The sequence below is a fragment of the Squalius cephalus genome, assembly GCF_949319135.1.
Source record: "Squalius cephalus genome assembly, chromosome: 2".
Lineage (NCBI taxonomy): Eukaryota > Metazoa > Chordata > Actinopteri > Cypriniformes > Leuciscidae > Squalius > Squalius cephalus.
This window is the reverse complement of record NC_137123.1, coordinates 53,423,597-53,444,300: the sequence shown is the minus strand read 5'-3', so window position 1 is coordinate 53,444,300 and position 20,704 is coordinate 53,423,597. Positions and strand designations below refer to the sequence as shown.

The following is a 20,704-nucleotide window of genomic DNA, read 5'->3' as shown; positions in this document are numbered from 1 at the left end:
TTGAAGTGCGTTCAACTTCAAGTGGACAAGGGAAGTTTATTTTGATCGAGGGAGCGGGTTTACACTTCAAGCAGATCCATAGACAACAATGCAAAACTACACTTAATTTACCCACACACTTTACATAATTCAAACAATGGAGGGAAAAGTTGTTTACAGCTGTAAGTTAAGTTAGGCCAATTCAGCAGTTTAGAAGAGTTATACTGAGATAAATCACTACAGCATAGCAACATAGCAGATTCAACTGATCAAGGGCTTTGGGTATCCCATTGCAAGGGTTCTGCCAGTAGTGGACACAACATAAGCAATGACGTACATCCGAGTGATCAAGATGGAGGGAAGGTAGCAAGGGAAGGGCATAAAAAAGTGGACTTAAGACCTTAGATTCGTGTGTCAGATAAGAGAGATATCCGAAATGTGGGGTACTGCGGGACCAGGGATAGGTACCACTGTCCTACAGAATTGCTTTTTGCTGTGGGGAGAAACCTTGGTTTAGTCATGCAGTGCTGCTTAGCAGCAGCGCTGGAAACACTGTAATAGTAGTATGGTGGTATACCATTCCGAACATACCCACTGTTTACCATTCTCATTGGTCGCAATATAAATTGAGATGCAAGTCTTTACAGTAGGGAAGTGGATTGACTTTCATTGTGGTGTGCCAACAACAAATTGGCCCTCATTACTGCTAAGACTCTTAAAATGATAATTAAAGTACCTCTGAACTCTCTTAACTGGTTATCAGGGATTCTGCAGTAATGGAATCTCAATCCCATTTATTCATCTCCAGACACTAACCGTTGGGACAGAAACATCAGCACCATAAAGGACGCACAGCAGCTCAGAGGTTTCAAGAAACTGGACGCTACTCAAACTGTTCTCCTCAACAAAAATTGTTAGCTTATTACACGCATACAATCAAACCCATATTTTAAAAGTAACAGGACAATTGTGTGCCAAATGGTACAGCATATGAGAATCAGAGCCTACAATATGTTTTTTTTTCTTTACATAATAGATTGATGACATCTATGCTGGCCACCAGGGGCAGAAATGAGATGATGTCTCTCTCATTCACTTTGAAGTGAGTTTGCACTGAATTACAATGAGAGACACCTGTCACTTGTGCATGCTTTAAGTGCCAAATGTTTCCCCCACTGCTTGGCATCCACCCGCTCATGCCCCAGTTTTATTTTTAGACCATATGGGGTTGTTGAGATGTAACCTGAAGCTTTCTCTCTGTTGCTGTTTCTGAGTGTATGAGTCTTCAACCATCTGATAGGGCTCTAATTTTAATTCAGAGACCAATATTAAGTGTGTACTGGACCTATATGAGAGAGTAAATGTGTAGGGTTTGTTTTATTCAATCCCTCAAAATGTAATGCTCTTGATGAGTGGTTATTAATAAAGATTGGTTAATATTGTCTAACTGTAATTTCATAATTCTAGAGTTGGGTGTAGAGTTGCTATTGCAGTAATGACATTTTTTTCCAAGTGATTTCTTTAAAGAGATGGTTAATTGGTCAAAAAGTTGAAATATTTCATCTGTTTTTGTTAATTCAAATGGGAGTCAGTAGGGTCCAAAACAACATTGGACCATAAATAAATAAATGGTATATAAATTACAATTAAATATAGCAAAGTAGTCACAACGTCTTTTTTATTTTAATTCCAACAAATGATTTATTATGAAATTATTCACAAATTACACGGTCCATTATATGTTCAGTGTATTCAAGCACATTTTTTGTTGTTGTGAATTTCATTTTTATTTAATGTTAATGCACAAGTTTCTTTCTTTTTATGCTTTATTTGAACATTCAGTTTCAGTTAACATCACAATAGTTATAGTTATAGAATAACACCAATAGTTAGAGTAATGCTCAAGTTTCTTGGTAATGTTCTTGGAGCGCCCGGTTACGTAAACCAATTCATATTCATATTCCAAGTCAACGTCTACCTCAGCAAACCAGTTTACTTGGCACGCGCCACGCAATCTAATTAATATTCATGAGTCAGACGCCGTTTAAGGATCAGTAAATTCGCGTTTGGCTTTGGAAGAGCAGACGCATGCTAAATACGAGCTTACAAAGTTTGTGACATTTAGTAACTGGAACACTTTTATGGACACGCATTATCTCCAAACGTTTCCATAGACAAGTACTTTCGGAACTTTATTCATATTCAGGAACCTGACTTTCAGAAGGACTTCTATTCTTGGTCACCGTATTTTCATTCCAACGCCGTATTTTAAAAGTGGAACGTTCTTTCTTTAGAATCCGTTTTTCAAAGGCATGCTATATTAATCTGTTTACTTTGTTCCGCCATTTCTTTGGAATGTAACAACAAAACGCCATTGGCAAAAACAGATGTTGGGATGTATCTACCTTTTTAAACGTTGTGACTTATTCTTTGGAGTTGTAAACAAACATTTCGAACAGTTTTTCGTTTTTTTGTGTGTGGTTATTTTTTTTTATTTTTTGAATGCCCGCACTGTCGCTTTTCTAACCGGCGGACGATACCTTCTCTTGGAGCTGGAGCTGGAGCTGTTTATAGCATCACTATCACGTAACGTTACATTTGGACGCACATGTGTTTTTTAAATCACAGACAGTAAGTGGCACTTGAAGCCTGCGATGCAGAAGTTCTGCCTCACCGTCCTGCTCGTGCTGCGCGGGCTGATCATCTGCGTCTGTTCCAGCGATGAGCAGCAGCAGCAGCACACTGGACTGTACAGGGACACAACTGTGACCTCAACAGGCACGTGTGCACGACCAGATGATGTTAATATTCATAAAGTTCATTTTTTGCTAAGCCTCAGAATGCTCCCTGCATTATGTGATTATTTACAGCAGAAATAATATCAAAAGTTCAGGTATACAAAATAATCGCATATCTGGTTTCACAGACAAGGCTTAAGCTAGTCTTAGACTAAAATGCATGTTTGACCTGTTTTAAATGAAAGCTACTTGCACTGACATATCTTAAAATATGCCAGTGCCATAGTTTTGTCTCAAGATGCACACCAGTAATGTTTTTTTTCTAGGGCATGTATATGAAAGCTACTAAAAATGCCTAATCCTGGTTTAATCTAAGCCCTGTCTGTGAAACCGGGCCTTTATGTTCTAAGTCTCTTTTGGGAGATTTCACTGAGTAATAGAATATTAACATTAAATAATGTAACTATTTTATGATGCTTCACTTGGTATTATTGCTATGGTAAAAAAAAAAAATGTTTTTGTTTTTTCAAATGTTACCATAATGACAATCATTTGAGTATTCTTAATTCATAGGGGGATAGGGCACATTAGACAATTTACACAGTCAAAGTATTGAACTAAAAAATTAAGGTGTGGTCAGATAATTTTGTAATGGAAGACGTTGTTGACAGAAGTCATACTGAAATCTGATTTGGCAAATTTGAACCCATTTGGGACATGGTAAAGATTTCTAAAAAATTTGCTCTCTGTTTAATCTCATTACTGTTTTGGGGAAACAACAGAGATATGAAAGAGATGTTGTTGTCATTGTTGATGTTTCTTTCCTGTGGGAAAAGATAATGATGCCTCTTAATAACATGTTGACATTGCAAGTGTTTATTGGATTGCTTAACTCCTCTGTCCTCCTTTGACCACAGATCCATGTCTGCAAGTGAGCCCTCCATGTGTGACGGAGGCTGACCGCTTCAGTCTGGAGGCTCTTCAACACATCCACAGAGAGATGGATGACGATCAGGATGGAGGCATTGAGGTGGAGGAGAGCGTCGAGGTAATCAACAGTCACAGATGTCACAATCACAAGTTTCCTCACACCCTAATGTAAATCCTGCAGGGTTTCCACAACTTCTGGCCAATCAATTTCCCTGAAATTTGCAGTCAAGTGGATAACGAAAGAGCAGTTTCTAGCAGATGAAATGTTCTATAGCCGATCATAAGAAGAATTTAAAATAATTGTAAAAATCTATAGAAGTTCCAAGACTTTTTCAAGCCTTTAAACAAGATTAAATTGAAATAAAACTGAAATCACAATATGGTTTAGTGCGTTTATCAAATGAGCTACTAAATTAAATAAATATATCTGCTGCATGTTTAATTGAAGTGTGATTTGAAAAACTAAGACAGTCATGAACATTAGTATTTTAATTTTACAGGTGCACTCTAAAGAATTCTGGGTTGTTTCAACCCGTGTTTGGGTCACATATGAACAAAACCAACCGTTGGTTTACATTGTTTTTTATTAATTTTTTAAACTCAATGATTGGGTTTGTCCATATTTGACATAAACATGGGTTGAAACAACCCAGCATTTTTAGAGTGTGTTATACAAAATAAAATTATCATAATTATCACATTATGTTTCTTAACTACTCAATTTTTTTATTTTACAGTGAAATATTGCAAGAGTACTGTTTCTTATTTTGCTTTAATTTAGGAATTTATATATATTTAATGATAAAATAATAAAATATTTGATTTAATAATCAAAAGTTTTGATCAGCCTTACAAACAAGCACAGCAAAACCTGTAATTTTTTTCCGTCATAATCTCAATTTTTATCAGCAAAATCGCGATTAAATTTTTTCCCCAAATCATGCAGCCCTTGTCGAAGCCACACTTTTAAAATTTCCCTTAAATATATATTTTAGATATTCCACAACTGAGCACTTAATTTTTTTTCTCTTTCATCAAATGTTTTGCTGCTCATTCGAACAGATGGTCGAGTGGCGCAAATGTAGTAGTTGTCAAGTCTGAGGATGTGAACATTCTAAACTCACACTCAGACTAACAAGATCAGCTTTAAATTTTGGTATGTTTGTGTGATGTTTGCGTAAGTGCTAGAGTGTTATTCCAAAGCACCCGGCCTTGAGTTCCTCCCCCAAGCCTGTTGGTCAATTTAGAAACACATGTTTCCATCCAACACCTAAGACAAACTGTTCAGGCTTGGCATTGGGAGAACATAGCAGAGGAGGATGAGTTACTAAGTAATGTCCTGAAGTGTGTCCATGTCTCTGGCATTGGGTTTCTTTTCCTTGTTGCTATAGAAAAGGTTTAGGTGGATCGAAGCAGCGAAGAAGCCTGGGATCACGTGGTGCATCTGAGACAGATTCCAAGACACATTCACAGACACTTGAGCTCTTTTGATCTTGAATGTTTACTCAGCTGTTGTTTTATGTGTGGTGAGACTGCATTTGTAGTATTTGTGTAGAGTGGTTTTCTGGTGTTTAAATCGGCTACTCTTTTGCATCTGCATCTCTTCTTATTGTAGTTTATCATAGAAGATATGCAGCAGCAACAACAGGCAAACAAGCACAGTAAACTCCATCAAGAGGACCAGCATATAACGTTGGAGGAGCTTTGGAAGGGCTGGAAATCTTCTGAGGGTAAGATGGTCTCCATCCATGATTGTGTGTTCCTCTTTTGGCTCTTTTTTTACTGCTTTCTTTCTTTCTATCAGTTCATAACTGGACTCAGGAGGATGTCTTGAGGTGGCTAAGAGAGTTTGTTGAGTTGCCTCAGTATGAAAAGGGTTTCAGAGAGCTGCGTGTCAGTGGAAACACCTTGCCCAGGTGAGACAAAAAAAAAAAAAAAAAAAAACACTTTAGAATAATTTCGTCTATTTGTTCGTCTATTTTGGCAAGTGCCCTCTCATATCAGCCTGATTTCAGAAGTTATCATAGGTATTTGGACATACAGGTGAAACTCGACAAATTAGAATATCATGCAAAAGTTATAATTTTGATGATTATAGCTTACAGCTTATGAAAAACCCAAATTCAAAATCTCAGAAAATTAGAATATTACATGAAATCAATAAAAAAAAAAAGGATTTTAAATACAGAAATGTCGGCCCTCTGAAAAGTATTATCATGCATATGTTTATAGTTATATATACTAAATATATTAGTTTCACCTTTTAATTGGAGTTACTGAAATACACAAACTTTTGTACGATATTCTAATTTTTCGAGTTTCACCTGTAATGTTTTCAAAAAAAAGTTTGGATATATATTGAAACTATATGACTGATGATGTTCTGATTGCATCTAAAATGTAAATGCACAGCTTTAGAAATGTAAAAATCTTTACTAATCCTTTTTTATTCTATTTATATTATCAATAGAATACAAATAAATTACATATATAGATCATTTAGAGGCTCTAATCCCACCTTTACCCTAAACCAAAGCACTCAACATTAAAAACGTAAAAGGCATTATAAATTGACAGTGATGATGATTTTAGTTACAAAAAACTAAAATATAGATATTTTTAACAGCACCAAAAGTCACACAGGACAGAATGAAACTTGTAAAGTAAAATTTTGTAAATGTGTTAAATAAATGTGATTGCATTGAAAATACACTATCGTTCAAAAGTTTGGGCTGGTAATATTTGTTAATGCTTTTGAAAGAAGTCTCTTATGCTCCTTAGGCTGCAATTATTTGATCAAAAATCACATGATCCTTCAGAAATCATTCTAATATGCTGATCTGGTGCTCAAGAAGCATTTCATATTATTATCGATGCTGAAAACATTTGTGCTGCTTCATATTTCCCCAAGATTATAAAATTCAAAAGAACCTTCTCATTTATTTGAAATAAAAACCTTTTGTAACATTATAGATGTCTTTACTGTCACTAGTGTTGCATCCTTGCTGAATTAAAGTATTCATTTATTTCTAAAAATCTTACTGACCCCAGACTTTTGACCGGTTGTGTATTTAGTTAATCTTATTGATTAACAGGATTGCTTCCAATGAGCCATCCTTTATGAGCGTTTTTCTGAAGATCCAGGACCAGCAACACAAACAAAAACTCAAGCTCAAAGCCCTGGATGTAGTGCTGTTTGGCCCACCTACACGTATGTATACACTTCATATATATTAATGTAATGATTTTTGTATCAAACTTTCAGTCTCTGAAAAACTTAAGCTATTGTACGAAACAGTTGCAGTCAAGTGGCAGTGATTTAATTGCAAATAAGATCATTAAATAACTATAATGAATTCTAATGCGAAATCAAATATCCATGCACGCCTGTTAAGAACACAACAAATTACTCTCTCACACTATAAAATATATTCAGCAGATATCAAGTCTGCATGCAAAATAAACACTCAGATGTCACGTCACATAATGTTTCATTGGTGCTCTGACTAATATCCCTGTGTACATTTGCTCCAGGACCTCCACACAACTGGTTGAAAGACCTGCTTCTGATAGTGTCAATAGTGATGGGGATTGGTGGATGCTGGTTTGCACGAGTACAGAATAAGATATCTAAGGTTCATATTTCAAAGATGATGAAGGACCTGGATAGCTTGCAGAGAGCTGAGCAAAGCCTCAGAGACTTACAGGGGCAGTGAGTACACCACCTTCACAACCTCCATATTCAACATCAATTTCAATCAGGTTTATTCACCAAAATAAATTAACTTGTTTGATTCGCATCTGATCCAACAATCTATATAATATAAGCAATATTTAAAGGGATAGTTCACCCAAAAATGAAAAGTCTGTCATAATTTACTCACCCTCAAGATGTTACAAACCTGTATGAATTTCTGTCTTCTGCTGAACACAAAAGAACATATTTTGAAGAATATTGGTAACCAAGTAGTTGATGGGCCCTATTGACTTCCATTGTATAGAAAAAAAATACTATTGAAGTCATTGGGGTCCATCAACTGTTTTGTTACCCATATTCTTCAAAATATCTTCTTTTATGTTCAGCAGAAGAAATAAATTCATACAGGTTTGTAACAACTTGAGGGTGAGTAAATGATGACAGAATCTTCATTTTTGAGTGAACTATCAATTTAAATGTCGGAAATATATTTATACTGTTCAATAAACATTGTGTTCTAAAAAAATAATAATAATGATAAGCTATAAATACAATTATATATTAATAATTACCTAAAAATAATTAATTTAAATATAACATTTTCACAATATTTAAATCAGCAAAATTTGCAACAACAATGTTCAATACATCACAACAAGCCAAAAGTTTGCAAGGCATAAAAATGAATGTATATGTGATCAACAAACTTTAGACAGCTGACAACATTATAGGAATAGTAAAACTTAACTGGCACTAAAACAATGAGGGTCTCAATTGTGTGACCTCATTAAGCTTTAACATATACATAAATATCCTAAATAATAATAAAATCATTAGTTTTTATATAATTACTTTTTAAACCAGGCTATTTACATCAGAAGTAACCAAGTCACTAAAATTAGACTTCCCATCAAAACATACAAGAGGTGACAATGATTGGACAATAAAACCCATTTATTGTAATGGGTTTATGTAAAGATTGTTTTAAGTTCACAGATTAAAAGTTGTTATATTTTTTATAATTAATGGCTAAAATTGAGAAGAAAAAAAATCAATTGGTATCGGTGATGTTGGCCTTCTTTCATAAAAAGATGCCACTAAACAAATATTTAAAATATAGGCTACTGTCTTTATGTTGTTTCTACATAAATTTGGAGATTAAATGTGAAATTATTACAGTATAAAAATATATAAAAAACTTTAAAGTTAGGTGCGATTAGTCGCAATTAATTACAGAAAAATGTGTGATTGATTTGTTAAATTTTTTTAATCGATTTGACAACATTATAGGAATAGTAAAACTTAAGTGGCACTAAACCAATGAGGGTCTCAATTGTATGACCTCATTAAACTTTAACATATACATAAATATCCTAAATAAAAATATAATCATTAATTTTTATATAATTACTTTTTAAACCAGGCTATTTACATCAGAAGTAACCAAGTCACTAAAATTAGACTTCCCATCAAAACATACAAGAGGGGAGAGACATTGGAGAGCATTTTTTTCAGCATCTTATAGAACAAAAACTGCTTTTTTTTAATGTTTTTGAAAGGTTGGAAAAGGCCCAGGAAGAGAAGCGCACTGTGGCGGTGGAGAAAAAGAATTTAGAAGAAAAGATGAGGGACGAGATTCAAGGTGCTCAGGATGAGGCCAACCGCCTGCACAGACTCCGAGATGGAGCAGTGAGTGAACTCAGCCGTCTTCGGTATGCAGAGGAAGAGCTTGAACAGGTAAACATCTGCGGTTCTCCCTGTAAAACATCTCCCAACAAGACTCCACTACACCATGGTTCTCTGTGCTCTTGGTACAGGTACGTGATGCATTGAAGAGGGCAGAGAAAGACATGCAGTCCCTCTGGGCAGTTCCTGAAAATTTGCAGCTGTGGCTTCAGCTCACCTATGAGGTGGAGGTCCAGTACTACAACATCAAGAAGCAAAGTGCAGAACAACAACTAGTCACGGCTAAAGATGAGGTATTTTAGAGATGAATGAGTCACCCGTTTCAAACCCATTCCCATGCTTGGAATCAAATACAGTGTGAATCATGTTTTCAGGTTTCAATTGTTTTGCCTTTTGAGTTAATGTATAGAATCTGTATAACTAATGAGAGGGCTGTGGAGTGTCTTGCATGAACTTATTTAATCACTCTGTATTTTGGCACAGGCTGAGAAGATCAAGAAAAAAAGGAGTTCGTTGTTGGGTACACTACATGTTGCACACAGCTCCTCTCTGGATCAAGTGGATCAGAGAATTCTTGAGGCCAAGTAATTTGTTTATTCTCAGTTGTAAAACTGAATAAATAATACAATGAAATTCATACTGTTTTCAATGTGGATCCAAACAGTTTTGGGGCTAATGTTTAAATCATGAGTACTTACATTGACCTGCATTTGTATTTTGTTAAAGGAACGCACTAGCAGACGTCACCGCTTGTCTTCGGGAGCGTCTGCACCGGTGGCAGCAGATTGAGAGCTTGTGTGGTTTTCCTTTGATGAAAAATCCGGGCCTATCCAATCTCACCGCTACACTCTACCCAGACCCCAACTGGATGCTAATGCCCCGGGCTGCAATACAGTCCTATCAAGTGCCTGTTTCAGTGGAGGACATGGAGGAAGAAATGCCACAGATTATACCACAGATTCCTGGTTGGTACTTTTCTGTTCTTCTTTCTTAGTTAAATGTGTTTTCGTTCTTCTGTTTTTTTATCCATTAAGCAGAGCCAATCAAACATATAAAAAGTAGGGCTGTCAAAATTAACTCGTTAATGCACGTTTTTTCCTTTATCATTTGGTTAGCGTTACATTATATGATCATCCTCTTATTCACGTAAATTCTTTTAATCCATTCAAACGCAATAATACACAAAAGAGAACGCAGTACAGTGCAGTACTGGCTCCAGTAATCTCCTGTCTGTGACACACACACGACTCATGAGCACAGACAGTGCTTGAACGGACAGAAACACAAAAAATTATGGCAAAATGAAAGTTTTGTCAAGTATCCTCGCAAGCACAGTCTTAAATAAGTTAAATGTAGTCTTAAATGAATGTTAAGAGTTGGGATGCATGTCAGATCTACGTCATGTGTGCCAGATCTTAAAGTGACACCAGCCTAATAAACCTGCCGCTGTTTGTCATTAAGGATATCAAAGAAAAAAAGAAACAGAGAAAAGCACTCACTGCTCTTGACTGAATATCTTTTGTAGCTTTAACAAGGATTTTGACAGGGCAAGTAAAATCTGAACTGGTTTGACTTGGCCAATGGAAATAATTGAGCCCTGATGCTGTATATTGAAGGGCACAGGTAAAAGTGACATTTATTGTAATGGGTTTATGTAAAGATTGTTTTAAGCTCACAAATTAAAAGTTGTTATATTTTTTATAATTAATGGCTAAAATTGAGAGAAAAAAAAACAATCGATTTCATAGAGACATCAGTAGCTGTATTGGTATTGTTGATACTGGCCTTCTTTCATAAAGATGCCATTAAACAAATATTTAAAATATAGGCTACTGTCTTTGTTGTTTCTACATTAAAGGTATAGTGGAGGATCTTTCCGAATTTTAGATAAGACCTGCCCTCTCCACTTTTTGAAAAGTTTGATTGATTCACCAGAATGATTGACAATTAGGAGGACCAATAGTATAGGTGATCCACCCGGAAGTAAAAAATCCTCCGCTATACCTTTAATTTGGAGATTAAATGTGAAATTATTACAGTATAAAAATATATAAAAAAACCGTTAAAGTTAGGTGCGATTAATCGCAGTTAATTACAGAAAAATGTGTATTTCTGAATTTTAAATGTGAATTTTAGCGATTTGCAGCACTAATAAAAAGTATTGACTTTTCTGACTGGGTAAAAAAGGCACACTGTTCCATCGTCCCGTCATCAAATGAGATTTTGGTTGAATGTCTGTGGGTACCATAAGCTAGATATTTTCACATTTTATTCTACAACATAAAATACATCAGTAACAGGGAACATTCCCACACGTTCCCTTAACGTTTTGTTAAGGTTGTGTTAATGTTAGAACAAAAGTTCTTTAACAATATTTTTATAACATTATATACATTTTTGTAATGCTGAGAGAAAACGTTACTAGAACAACGTTCATGGAACGTCCTAATGATGTTATTTTTACTTGATGAATGTTTTCATAATGTTATATTAAAACATTGTGAGAACATAGTTTATGGAACATCCTTACAATATTTGTACTTGATGAACGTTCATATAATATTGAGAGAATAACAAAATTTTTGGAACAAAATTGTAATGTTATTCATATTTGCTGAATGTTTTCATAATGTTATCATAAAACGTTTTTATTACAAAGTTCATGCAATGTCCTTTCAATGTTATTTGATGAACGTTCTCATAATGTTGAGAAAGCATTCTCGGAACGTCTTTTTGCTCAATGTTTTCAGAATGTTAGCATAAAAAGAACAAAGTTCTTAAAACATCCTAACAATTTTATTTGTACTTGATGAACGTTCTCATAATCTTTATAGAAAACGTTCTTGGAACATCTCTATGATGTTATTAATATTTGCTGGATGTTTTCAGAATGTTAACATAAAACATTGTTAGAATAAAGTTCATGGAACTTCTTTATGATTTTATTTGAACTTGATGAATGTTCTTGTAACATTAAGAGAAAATGTTCTTAGAACAACAAACATTCTTGGAGCATCCTTTACCCATTAGAATGATGATGAAATCACTAAGGTTCTGTGCGCTCCCATAATACACTCCCATAATAACTTGCATACATAATGTAATTTGTGTTAATGTATGAATGATGTAAATCATTCTCAAAATACATTAGAAAGATAACTAATATATTAAAGGGCATAGGGTTGGGTTTCTTAAAGGTGCAGTAAACAGTAAACACTGTTGATAGTAGATCGGACCGAGCACCAAAAAACACTTGTAGCCAATCAGCCGTAAGGGGCGTATTCACTCATGATGGAATATGAGTATGGAGTATTTCAAATGTGGTTTATTCAGAACTACCCCTTTAAAAGCCAAGCCACTTTTGCGCGCATGCGTGTGAAGATCAGTCGGGAAGAACGGTTGAACCTCGCCTCAGAAATCACTTGAGGTAAGTGTGTAAATTAATTGGTTAAATTTTTATTTAGTAAATTATTTATTTAGTTAACTATTTTCTGGATTATTATCAAATTAGGTTTATGTGTTTTGTAGGGATGCACCGATGTGAAAATTTTGGCCGATACCGATAATTCTTTATATTTGAAGGCCGATAACCGTTATATTGGCTGATAAAAAAATTATATTTTTTTTGAGAGCCTGATTACAAGAACATGACCATTAAAAGCCATGTCCCAAGCACTCAATTATAAAGTTCTGTTCTCATTATAATTTTATGGAGCCTATATGACAGATTTGCTCTGCATTTACATGTTGCACTTAACCGTATAGTGATTTCAGTCATATTTCAAGCAATTTAAAACCATCATGGTGAATCTGAAGTGTATCAACTGAAGGAAATAATCCATTGTTTATCTACCTTAATATATCGGCCAAATTTTCTTATCGGGCCGATAACAATAACATTAAAAATGAACATATATCGGCCGATACCGATATGGTGCCCGATATATCGTGCATACCTAGTATTTTGTTGTCTTAATGTATATTTTAATGATTTAAATTATGTTTATGCGTAATCTGTCTTTGTCCATCATGTGTGTTTATTATGTGCATTCGATATTCTGTACATTGCCTCGGTTTAATGTTTATTTTTTAGCTTCAGCTTAAACGCAACACCAGACATTATTTACTATGAGTGGGGCTATTTGAAATAATTACATTGATGATGATGAATTATTGATAACTTGCAGTGTTATTTTTTTCAAAAGGAAATTAAAAAAATATGTAAAACTGCCCATGACTAGTAGCTCTGTTAGAACATTTTATTAATGTTTCAATTAATCCAAATAACTTAGAGAAGATGGCTTCCTTCATGGTTGAATACATTAACCTTACCTGAGAGGAAAGTGATACAGTTTATACAACATGGTCTGCTGTGTAACATTTTCATGCATCACCATCACCAGTAAATATTCTGTGTAAGCCTTTATAAGAACTTTGATTACTCCATTGAGCCTGATATTTTCTTGTGTTCTTGTGCCTTATATGATTCAAGTCCAGTTGTCTGAAGTAGCCAAACTAAAAATCTCTCATGCTCATCTTATAATAACAGTGAACTGGTCTTTTAACTTTACAGGCGGAGCATTCACCTTCTTTGCCCCTCTCTGGTGGAATGAGCTGCCAACATCTTTTGAGACCATCACATCCTTCAAGAAGCAACTGAAGATACATCTCTTTTACAAGCAGTAAAAGGGATAATTCACTCAAAAATCACTCACCCTCATGTCGAAACAAAAATTAAGTTAATTTCAGTACATTTCTTAATTCAATTTTATCTTTAGGTTCAAAAGAGTGATAAAGCCACTGTAAAACGTATCCAAAATGAATCAAGTGGTTTAATCCAAGTCTTGTGAAGAGGTAATTGACACACACACATAGAGTGCTTCAAATATGGTAAACGGAAGCTGAAACACGCTTGCTTGACACGGCAGAGCAAATCTCATAGGTTCTCGCTCATCATGCAGGCACATTTCTATTGAGTTTCTGTTTACCATATTTTTTGAATGGGCCTGGACTGGCAATGGAGGTACAGAAATCTCTCATTTCATTAAAAATATTTTCATTTATGTTTCAAAGATGAAAAAAGATGAGACAAAAGTCTTCTGAGTTTGCATTGACATGAGAATGAGTAAATGATGATAGAATTTAAATGTTTGTGTGAACTATCCCACATCACACACACACACACACACACACACACACACACACACACACGTTTACTTAGCTATCTGTTATACAGTGCAAATTGTATATTGAATCCTCTTACACTAACCCTAACCCGACCCCAAACCTTAACCTACCCATCAGACAAAACTTTCTGCAAAAAACCTTTACTTACTTTATTTTGATACAAGGTTTACAAATAAGGATGTCCCTAAAGGGTGGTTTTTGGAGATTTTGTCAGGTTTTGGTCACTTCTGGGTACAAATTTGTCCCCAAAATATAGTTAAGTAGGTACACACACACAGAATTTTTCTTTGCATTTCACCTCTGGTCTAGATTTTTTTCTAGTCTAGCTTTCTAATAAACCTGCCATTGTATTTGTACACTATGAATATTGTTGGCTGTGACGAATTGCTTTTGTACCTCTATTGTAACTGGCTTTGGATTAATGCATAAATGTAAGTGTTATTAATTAACTGTACAATTGTATTAATTCCCCTTAGTTTATTTACCGATAAAATTGAGCTGACAGAAATTGTATGTTAACTCTTGTTTGTTATGCTTCAAAAGTTCTGTTCATGTTATAAAATGTTACAAATAAACATTAAAGAACATTATTTTGTGAGGAAGGAATTTTTTAATAATATTATTGTAACCTTTAAATAACGTTCTAATAGTGATAAGAAAACTGGCCATTTGAACGTTTTTAGAATATTACAAATAAACGTTCAGACTCAGAGAATGATATTTTTTGAGTAAATATAAGGTTAGGAGAATATAGTGCTGACAATATTGTAACCTTTTAATGACATTGTTGTAATAACAACAAGAAAACTTTTGAACCTTTTTAGAATATTACAAATAAATGTTTTGAGCACAAATAAGGTTAGGAGAATGTTGTACTAATTACATTGTAACCTTTAAATAACATTCTAATAACGACTTTTATAGTCTCATTGTGTTAATACTTGCAAACTACTTTAACTCAAACTTTCCAACTTGTAGATTTTAAATAGATTAAAAGAGTTGTCATAAACTTAGTAGTGGTGATGTTGAAGTCTTGCGGCTGTGATATCATTTGTTTATAACCTAACTATAGCTTTTTACTTCTGCTGATTGTATATAGACTTCAAAATTCATAAAAGTTGTGTTAATTTATGAAGATTATCTTGATTAACAAAATGTGGAGTAGGGACATTTTATGCATGGTATTGAAAAAACAAACACATTTAAGTAATTTCAGTAAGTGTTCGATTTTTTTTTAAACCGGCATTAATTATTCACATGTTATACTTTTCAGTCACAGTTTCACCTCTGAAATGTTCTCCACGGTCTCTGGTTCGCTCTCGCCGATCTGGGCATATTGGGCCATCACCGGTCATCGTATCACCTGACCCAGACCTCCTGATTCCCATTCGAACTCCACTACACCGATATGTAGATGAGGAAGAAGAGCACATCAAATTCTCCACACTAGTAAAACAGTATGTCAGCCTGGCATTTTGTCTTTTGGTTTTGCATTGTATAGATATAAGCAGCTCAAAGATACTTAAAAATATTAGTAACACATTGCAATAAGCTTCAATTCATTAACATTAGCTAATGCATTAAGGTATCGTGAACTAACAATGCAAAACAAATGTTAAAGAGTTTATTGCTCTAGTTTAATGTTAATTAACCATAATGCATTCGTGTTAATTTATACAATGTTAAAAAATCATTTAGTATTTAAAAGTTTGGGGTTTGTAAGATTTTTTATGTTTTTGAAAGAAGGCTCTTATTCTCACCAAGGCTGCATTTGAATAAAATACAGTAAACTGTAATATTGTAAAAATATTATTACAATTTAAAATAACAGTTTTGATAAAATGTCATTTATTCCTGTGATGGCAAAGCTGAATATTCAGCATTACTCCAGTCTTCAGTGTCACATGATCCATCAGAAATCATTTTAATTTGATGATTTGGTGCTCAAGAAGCATTTCTTATGGACAATGTTGACAACAGTTGTGCTGCTTAATATTTTTGTGGAAACTGTGTAAAAAAAAAATAAAAAATCAGGATTCTTTATTTCATGAGGAAGTTTTTAAAAGCATTTAAAAGTATTTACTGTCACTTTATAAATGATGACAAAATAGATATTTTTTTGGAGGACATTTGCTAAGTGTCCCTCTCTCTGACAGGGAGTCCATGGAAACATCCTCAGAGTCTACAGAGCCAATGGGGTCATCCATTAGCAGAATGTACAGCAGCCTTGATGTCCCTTCTCGGAGAAAATACATTTTCTCTGATAAAATGCCCCGAAAGATCTCTTTGGATGAACAAGAGGACAGTCCCTCACGCAAGTTCTCACAGGACGAGATGGATGAGTCTTTGATGGTGAACACCTCAAGGAAAGTATCGCGAGAGGAATTGGACATCAATACTCTGTCAAGAAAGACATCTATAGATGAATTAGAGGCCTCCATGGACACTCCTAGACAAATGACTAGAGGAGAAACTGAAGCTGGTTTTGATTCAAGGAAATTACCCCGGGATCTGCCTTTAGATTCCACAATGAGGTACTATTCTACAGAAAAGATGTCCCCAGCAGCGATCGGCATGGACAGTCAAAGACAGCGATCACTCAGAGACAGAAAAGATCATATGGACAGCATTTCTAGAGGTATACCAAAATCAGAGCTTGATTTAGATACCACAAGTGGAACTAGATATTCAGATGCCTTAACCAACACTTCCATTAAACACAAAGAAAACCTGGACTTTCCACCCAACATCCAACAAGGAAGAATAATTAGGGAAAATTCCTTTGATGCCACTTTTGATAGTTCAGTGGAAAGCTCAAAAAAATCTAAGATGTTTGGCAAAACCGATTTATCCAAAGACATCCTTTCACGAATAATGCCGCAAGATGAATATGATGTGACCACGGATTTCGAAAGACTACATATAAGAGACATTGCCATGGACACTGCTTCAAGGAACATGATAAGAGAAGAGTTTGAGAGAAGCAGGTCCTTTAAAGAGAACAGGGATATCCGCATGGGAATTCCCTCAAAAAAACTCTCTCGAGATGAGCAAGAGTTTGTGATGGATACACAACGGATACAGCGCAAGTTAGACGGCCCTGTGGAAACTCCCATTGGTAAAATACAGAGAGAGACTGCGGGTCTATCTGTGGAGTCTCCAAGGCGCAAGATATCACAGGAGGAATTTGTGGTTACAAACCCAGGACAGTTTGGTCCACCTGACCTCACCGCGAGCTCCTTGATGCTCTGGAAACCAGGCTCGGATTCGCTTAACACGCTAGTGTACGACGGCATTCTAGAAATGTCCTACGAAAATCCTCTCGAGGCTAGTTCTTGCGATCTCAGTCACGCAACTTCGATGTCTAGCTCTTATCAAAGCCTTCTGGGAAATGAAGGTCAATCGGCAAATTCGTCTTCTTTGGAATCTGGGCGTAAAGACAAGGGCAAGAAGTCTTCTAAGCTCAAGAATTTGTTCAAGAAGAAAAAGGATAAAGATAAAGACTCGTAAATGTCGACAGTTTAGACACTTTTAAAAGGCCCGAGGTTCTTCTAAATCTGCCTTAGAGACTATAACATAAGCAAAGCTAAACATGCTGAATGGAGTGGCCTTGGATTTTTCTTAGATTTGGCATGCAGGATGAAACTGAATCCTAGCATTTTTAATGGACCCTCAGCTAAATGGATACAATCTTGTGAAACAAAGGAGCAGAATTGCACTTTTCCAGCTTGGATTCAGTGATACTATATTACAGAAGCTGTGTGAATGAGATAATAATTGAACATTTTTAGGGCCCGAGCACCGATGGTGAGAGGACCCTATTGTTTTTGCTCCGTTTATTATTATTATTATTCTCCAAAGTGAATCGCTTTTTAGAGGGCCTAAACATGCTCGAAAACTCATGAAACTTTGCACACGCTTCAGAAGTGGTGAAAATTTATGTGTGATATGGTTTTCAAAATTAGGTGGGGCAAATTCGGTAAATTATTGCCCCCACATTTTGCCCCGGCTCCTGGTTTCACTTACAGGTATGAAATTTGGTACATACATGTAATGACCCAATACCTACAAAAAAGTCTCTTGGAGCATAGCCCTAAACACAACAGGAAGTCAGCTATTTTGAACTTCCTCTCAGATTTTGGGCAGTTTTTGCCATTTCCTGATGTTGTACTTTAACAAACTCCTCCTACAGTTTTGATCTGATCCTCTTCAAATTTGGTGAGTGTAATCTTAAGGCCTTTACTAAAGACGCCGGTTGGCGGTGGCAGGGGTGCGAGGGCCCTTTTCATCGCTGCTTGCAGCTTTAATTCTTTCTTTCTTTCTTCATGCGGTTGTGTTCATCATTTGAAATAACTTGCATTGACATGGAGGTGCATAATTCTTGCTCTGATGAACTGATGAGACTTTTGCATATCGACAGATCATTGTAGCATTGAAAAGACATTCGCAATACGGTTAACTTAATTCTTATTTATTTGATTTACTTGTTTGCACAGAAATTCAGGGAAAAAATTAAGGTAGACAACAGAAGACAAAACAAACCCAAGTAATTACTAAAGGTTAATATACTGTATTTACTACAGGATGAGCCTATTATTAATTGACGTGTGTGCCAATGTGTTGTATTTAATACCAATGAAGCTTTAACTATTTAATACAGACATACTTAATCCAACTTAATTTGGAGTTAGGTATCAAATAGAATTGTATTCGATTTTAAAATATTTTTCCTAGTTCTCATCACTCAAGATAAAAAGTTGCATTTTGTTGAAGGAGGATGATATTTGTATTTATATTTGTTGTCAAACGCTGACAGTTCTTTTCCAGAATTTACTGACACTTTTGACCTTGGCCGTACACAGATTTTATGATCTATGTATTTAAATTTTTCTTAAGTTTCGTCTCATTTTAATGGAAGCTTGTTTCCGCCACAGAATAAAAAATAAAAACGGTAATTGCGACTTTTCATATCACAATTCTGCCTTTTTTTCCCTCACAATTTTGAGTTTACATCTTGCATAATTGTGAGAATTGCGTGATATAAAGTCGCAATTGCGAGTTATAAAGTCCGAATTGAGAGATATAAAGTCGCAATTGCGAGAAAAAAAGTCTGAATTGCGAGTTTAGCCTATTTCTCACAATTTTGAGTTTATATCTCGCAATTCGGACTTTATAACACGCAATTTCGAGTTTTCTCACAATTCTCAGAATTGCTAATTAAACTCGCAATTGTGAGATAAAAAGTCGCAATTATCTTTTAAAATGTTTATTCTGTGGCGGAACCAAGCTTTCATAGATTTGACTTTCAAATATATGTGGGATCCTGTCCTTTTTCATTCTATATGTTGTTGTGCAAATATAAAGTATAAACCACATTTAAAATGAATGTAAATCAAAATGTTTAACCTTGCTGGAAATGTACATTTCAGCAGTCAGGAGTGTACAGATATTTATAAACAGTCATAAATTACCCGATTGCTACAATAAACGCTTCAGAAGCTAAATTGGTGTCTGGATTTGCCCAAATTTGCATGATTCATTACAGCAAATGCATGTGAATAGATTAGACAATGAATATTACTGAACAATTAGATCCGAAACAATAGAAAATAAACAAGATATTCACAAAGACCTATTTTTGTTTCCAAATATGTTAATTATGGTCTAATTTGGGTGTGAAATTTTTGACAACATCTACTACATCTACATTTTAAATGCATTTCTTAGTTGTCTAATGACTGCTGTATTGTTTTGAATGAGAAACCACTTAAGTAGCATTGTTTTTTTGTGGTTTTTTTTAAGTGTTATGAAACCATATTTCAGTAGGTTTTTTCAGTGCCATGAACCTTTACCTAAATGTCATGTATACAAAAACAAACTATGGTTTGTTGTTTATATATTGGTCAGATGATTCTGACTAATCTAGTTCTCTAGGTCACATTGATCTTCAGTGTGATTTAAACTCGTAAGCCGCGTCTCATATCGAAGGTTGCGTTTGTCGGTCGCATATGCATAAAGGCTGCCTCATTTCAGTAAAGTAACCATTACATTCTAAAGTCAGAAGGAAATTACAACAATTTGCACCTCACAAGGAATAACAATCAGTTTTATAATGGTTACTTCTCTGAAATAGCACTAATTTTCTCTAATTTTAGAAATGTTTGATGCTATCAAAAAGGGGGTTTCCAGTATGTTTTGATGATTTAGTACTGTTCACAGGTGGAAACAGGAAAACCATAACCTTTAGATGATCAAATTGTACCAGTGACTGTGTTTATTTGTTTAGATGACAAACCAGAAAGGAAATATATGTGGTTAGATGCTGTCAGGGGAAAAATTACATCTTATTAGGCTTTGTCACAGCAGTACACATCACAAGCAAATATATTCCTATAAAATACACAACACAAAATATTTAGAGGCATTTACTGGCCAAAAACAAACATGACCTTTTTTGAAGAAAGAGGTATGAATAAAGTACAAAGGG

The 20,704-nt window shown here is 34.9% G+C and overlaps 1 protein-coding gene across 1 annotated transcript; it reads left to right on the top strand.

The window, feature by feature from the left end:
• The first annotated feature begins 2,009 nt into the window (after positions 1-2,009).
• Positions 2,010-19,845, top strand: stim2a (tromal interaction molecule 2a). Its single transcript, XM_079858414.1, has 12 exons — positions 2,010-2,757; positions 3,635-3,765; positions 5,263-5,377; positions 5,452-5,563; positions 6,743-6,858; positions 7,182-7,359; positions 8,904-9,081; positions 9,162-9,323; positions 9,514-9,614; positions 9,757-9,995; positions 15,491-15,674; positions 16,374-19,845. Exons 1-12 carry the CDS (start codon positions 2,634-2,636, stop codon positions 17,725-17,727), a joined length of 2,994 nt encoding a protein of 997 aa, XP_079714540.1. The 5' UTR covers positions 2,010-2,633; the 3' UTR covers positions 17,728-19,845.
• Positions 19,846-20,704: the final 859 nt, after the last annotated feature.

Coding starts and splice junctions, on each gene's coding strand:
- stim2a (XM_079858414.1), top strand. CDS start 2,634: ATGCAGAAGTTCTGCCTCACCGTCCTGCTCGTGCTGCGCGGGCTGATC. Junction 3,766..5,262: donor AGGTGGAGGAGAGCGTCGAG/GTAATCAACAGT, acceptor TTCTTATTGTAG/TTTATCATAGAAGATATGCA. Junction 5,378..5,451: donor GGGCTGGAAATCTTCTGAGG/GTAAGATGGTCT, acceptor TCTTTCTATCAG/TTCATAACTGGACTCAGGAG.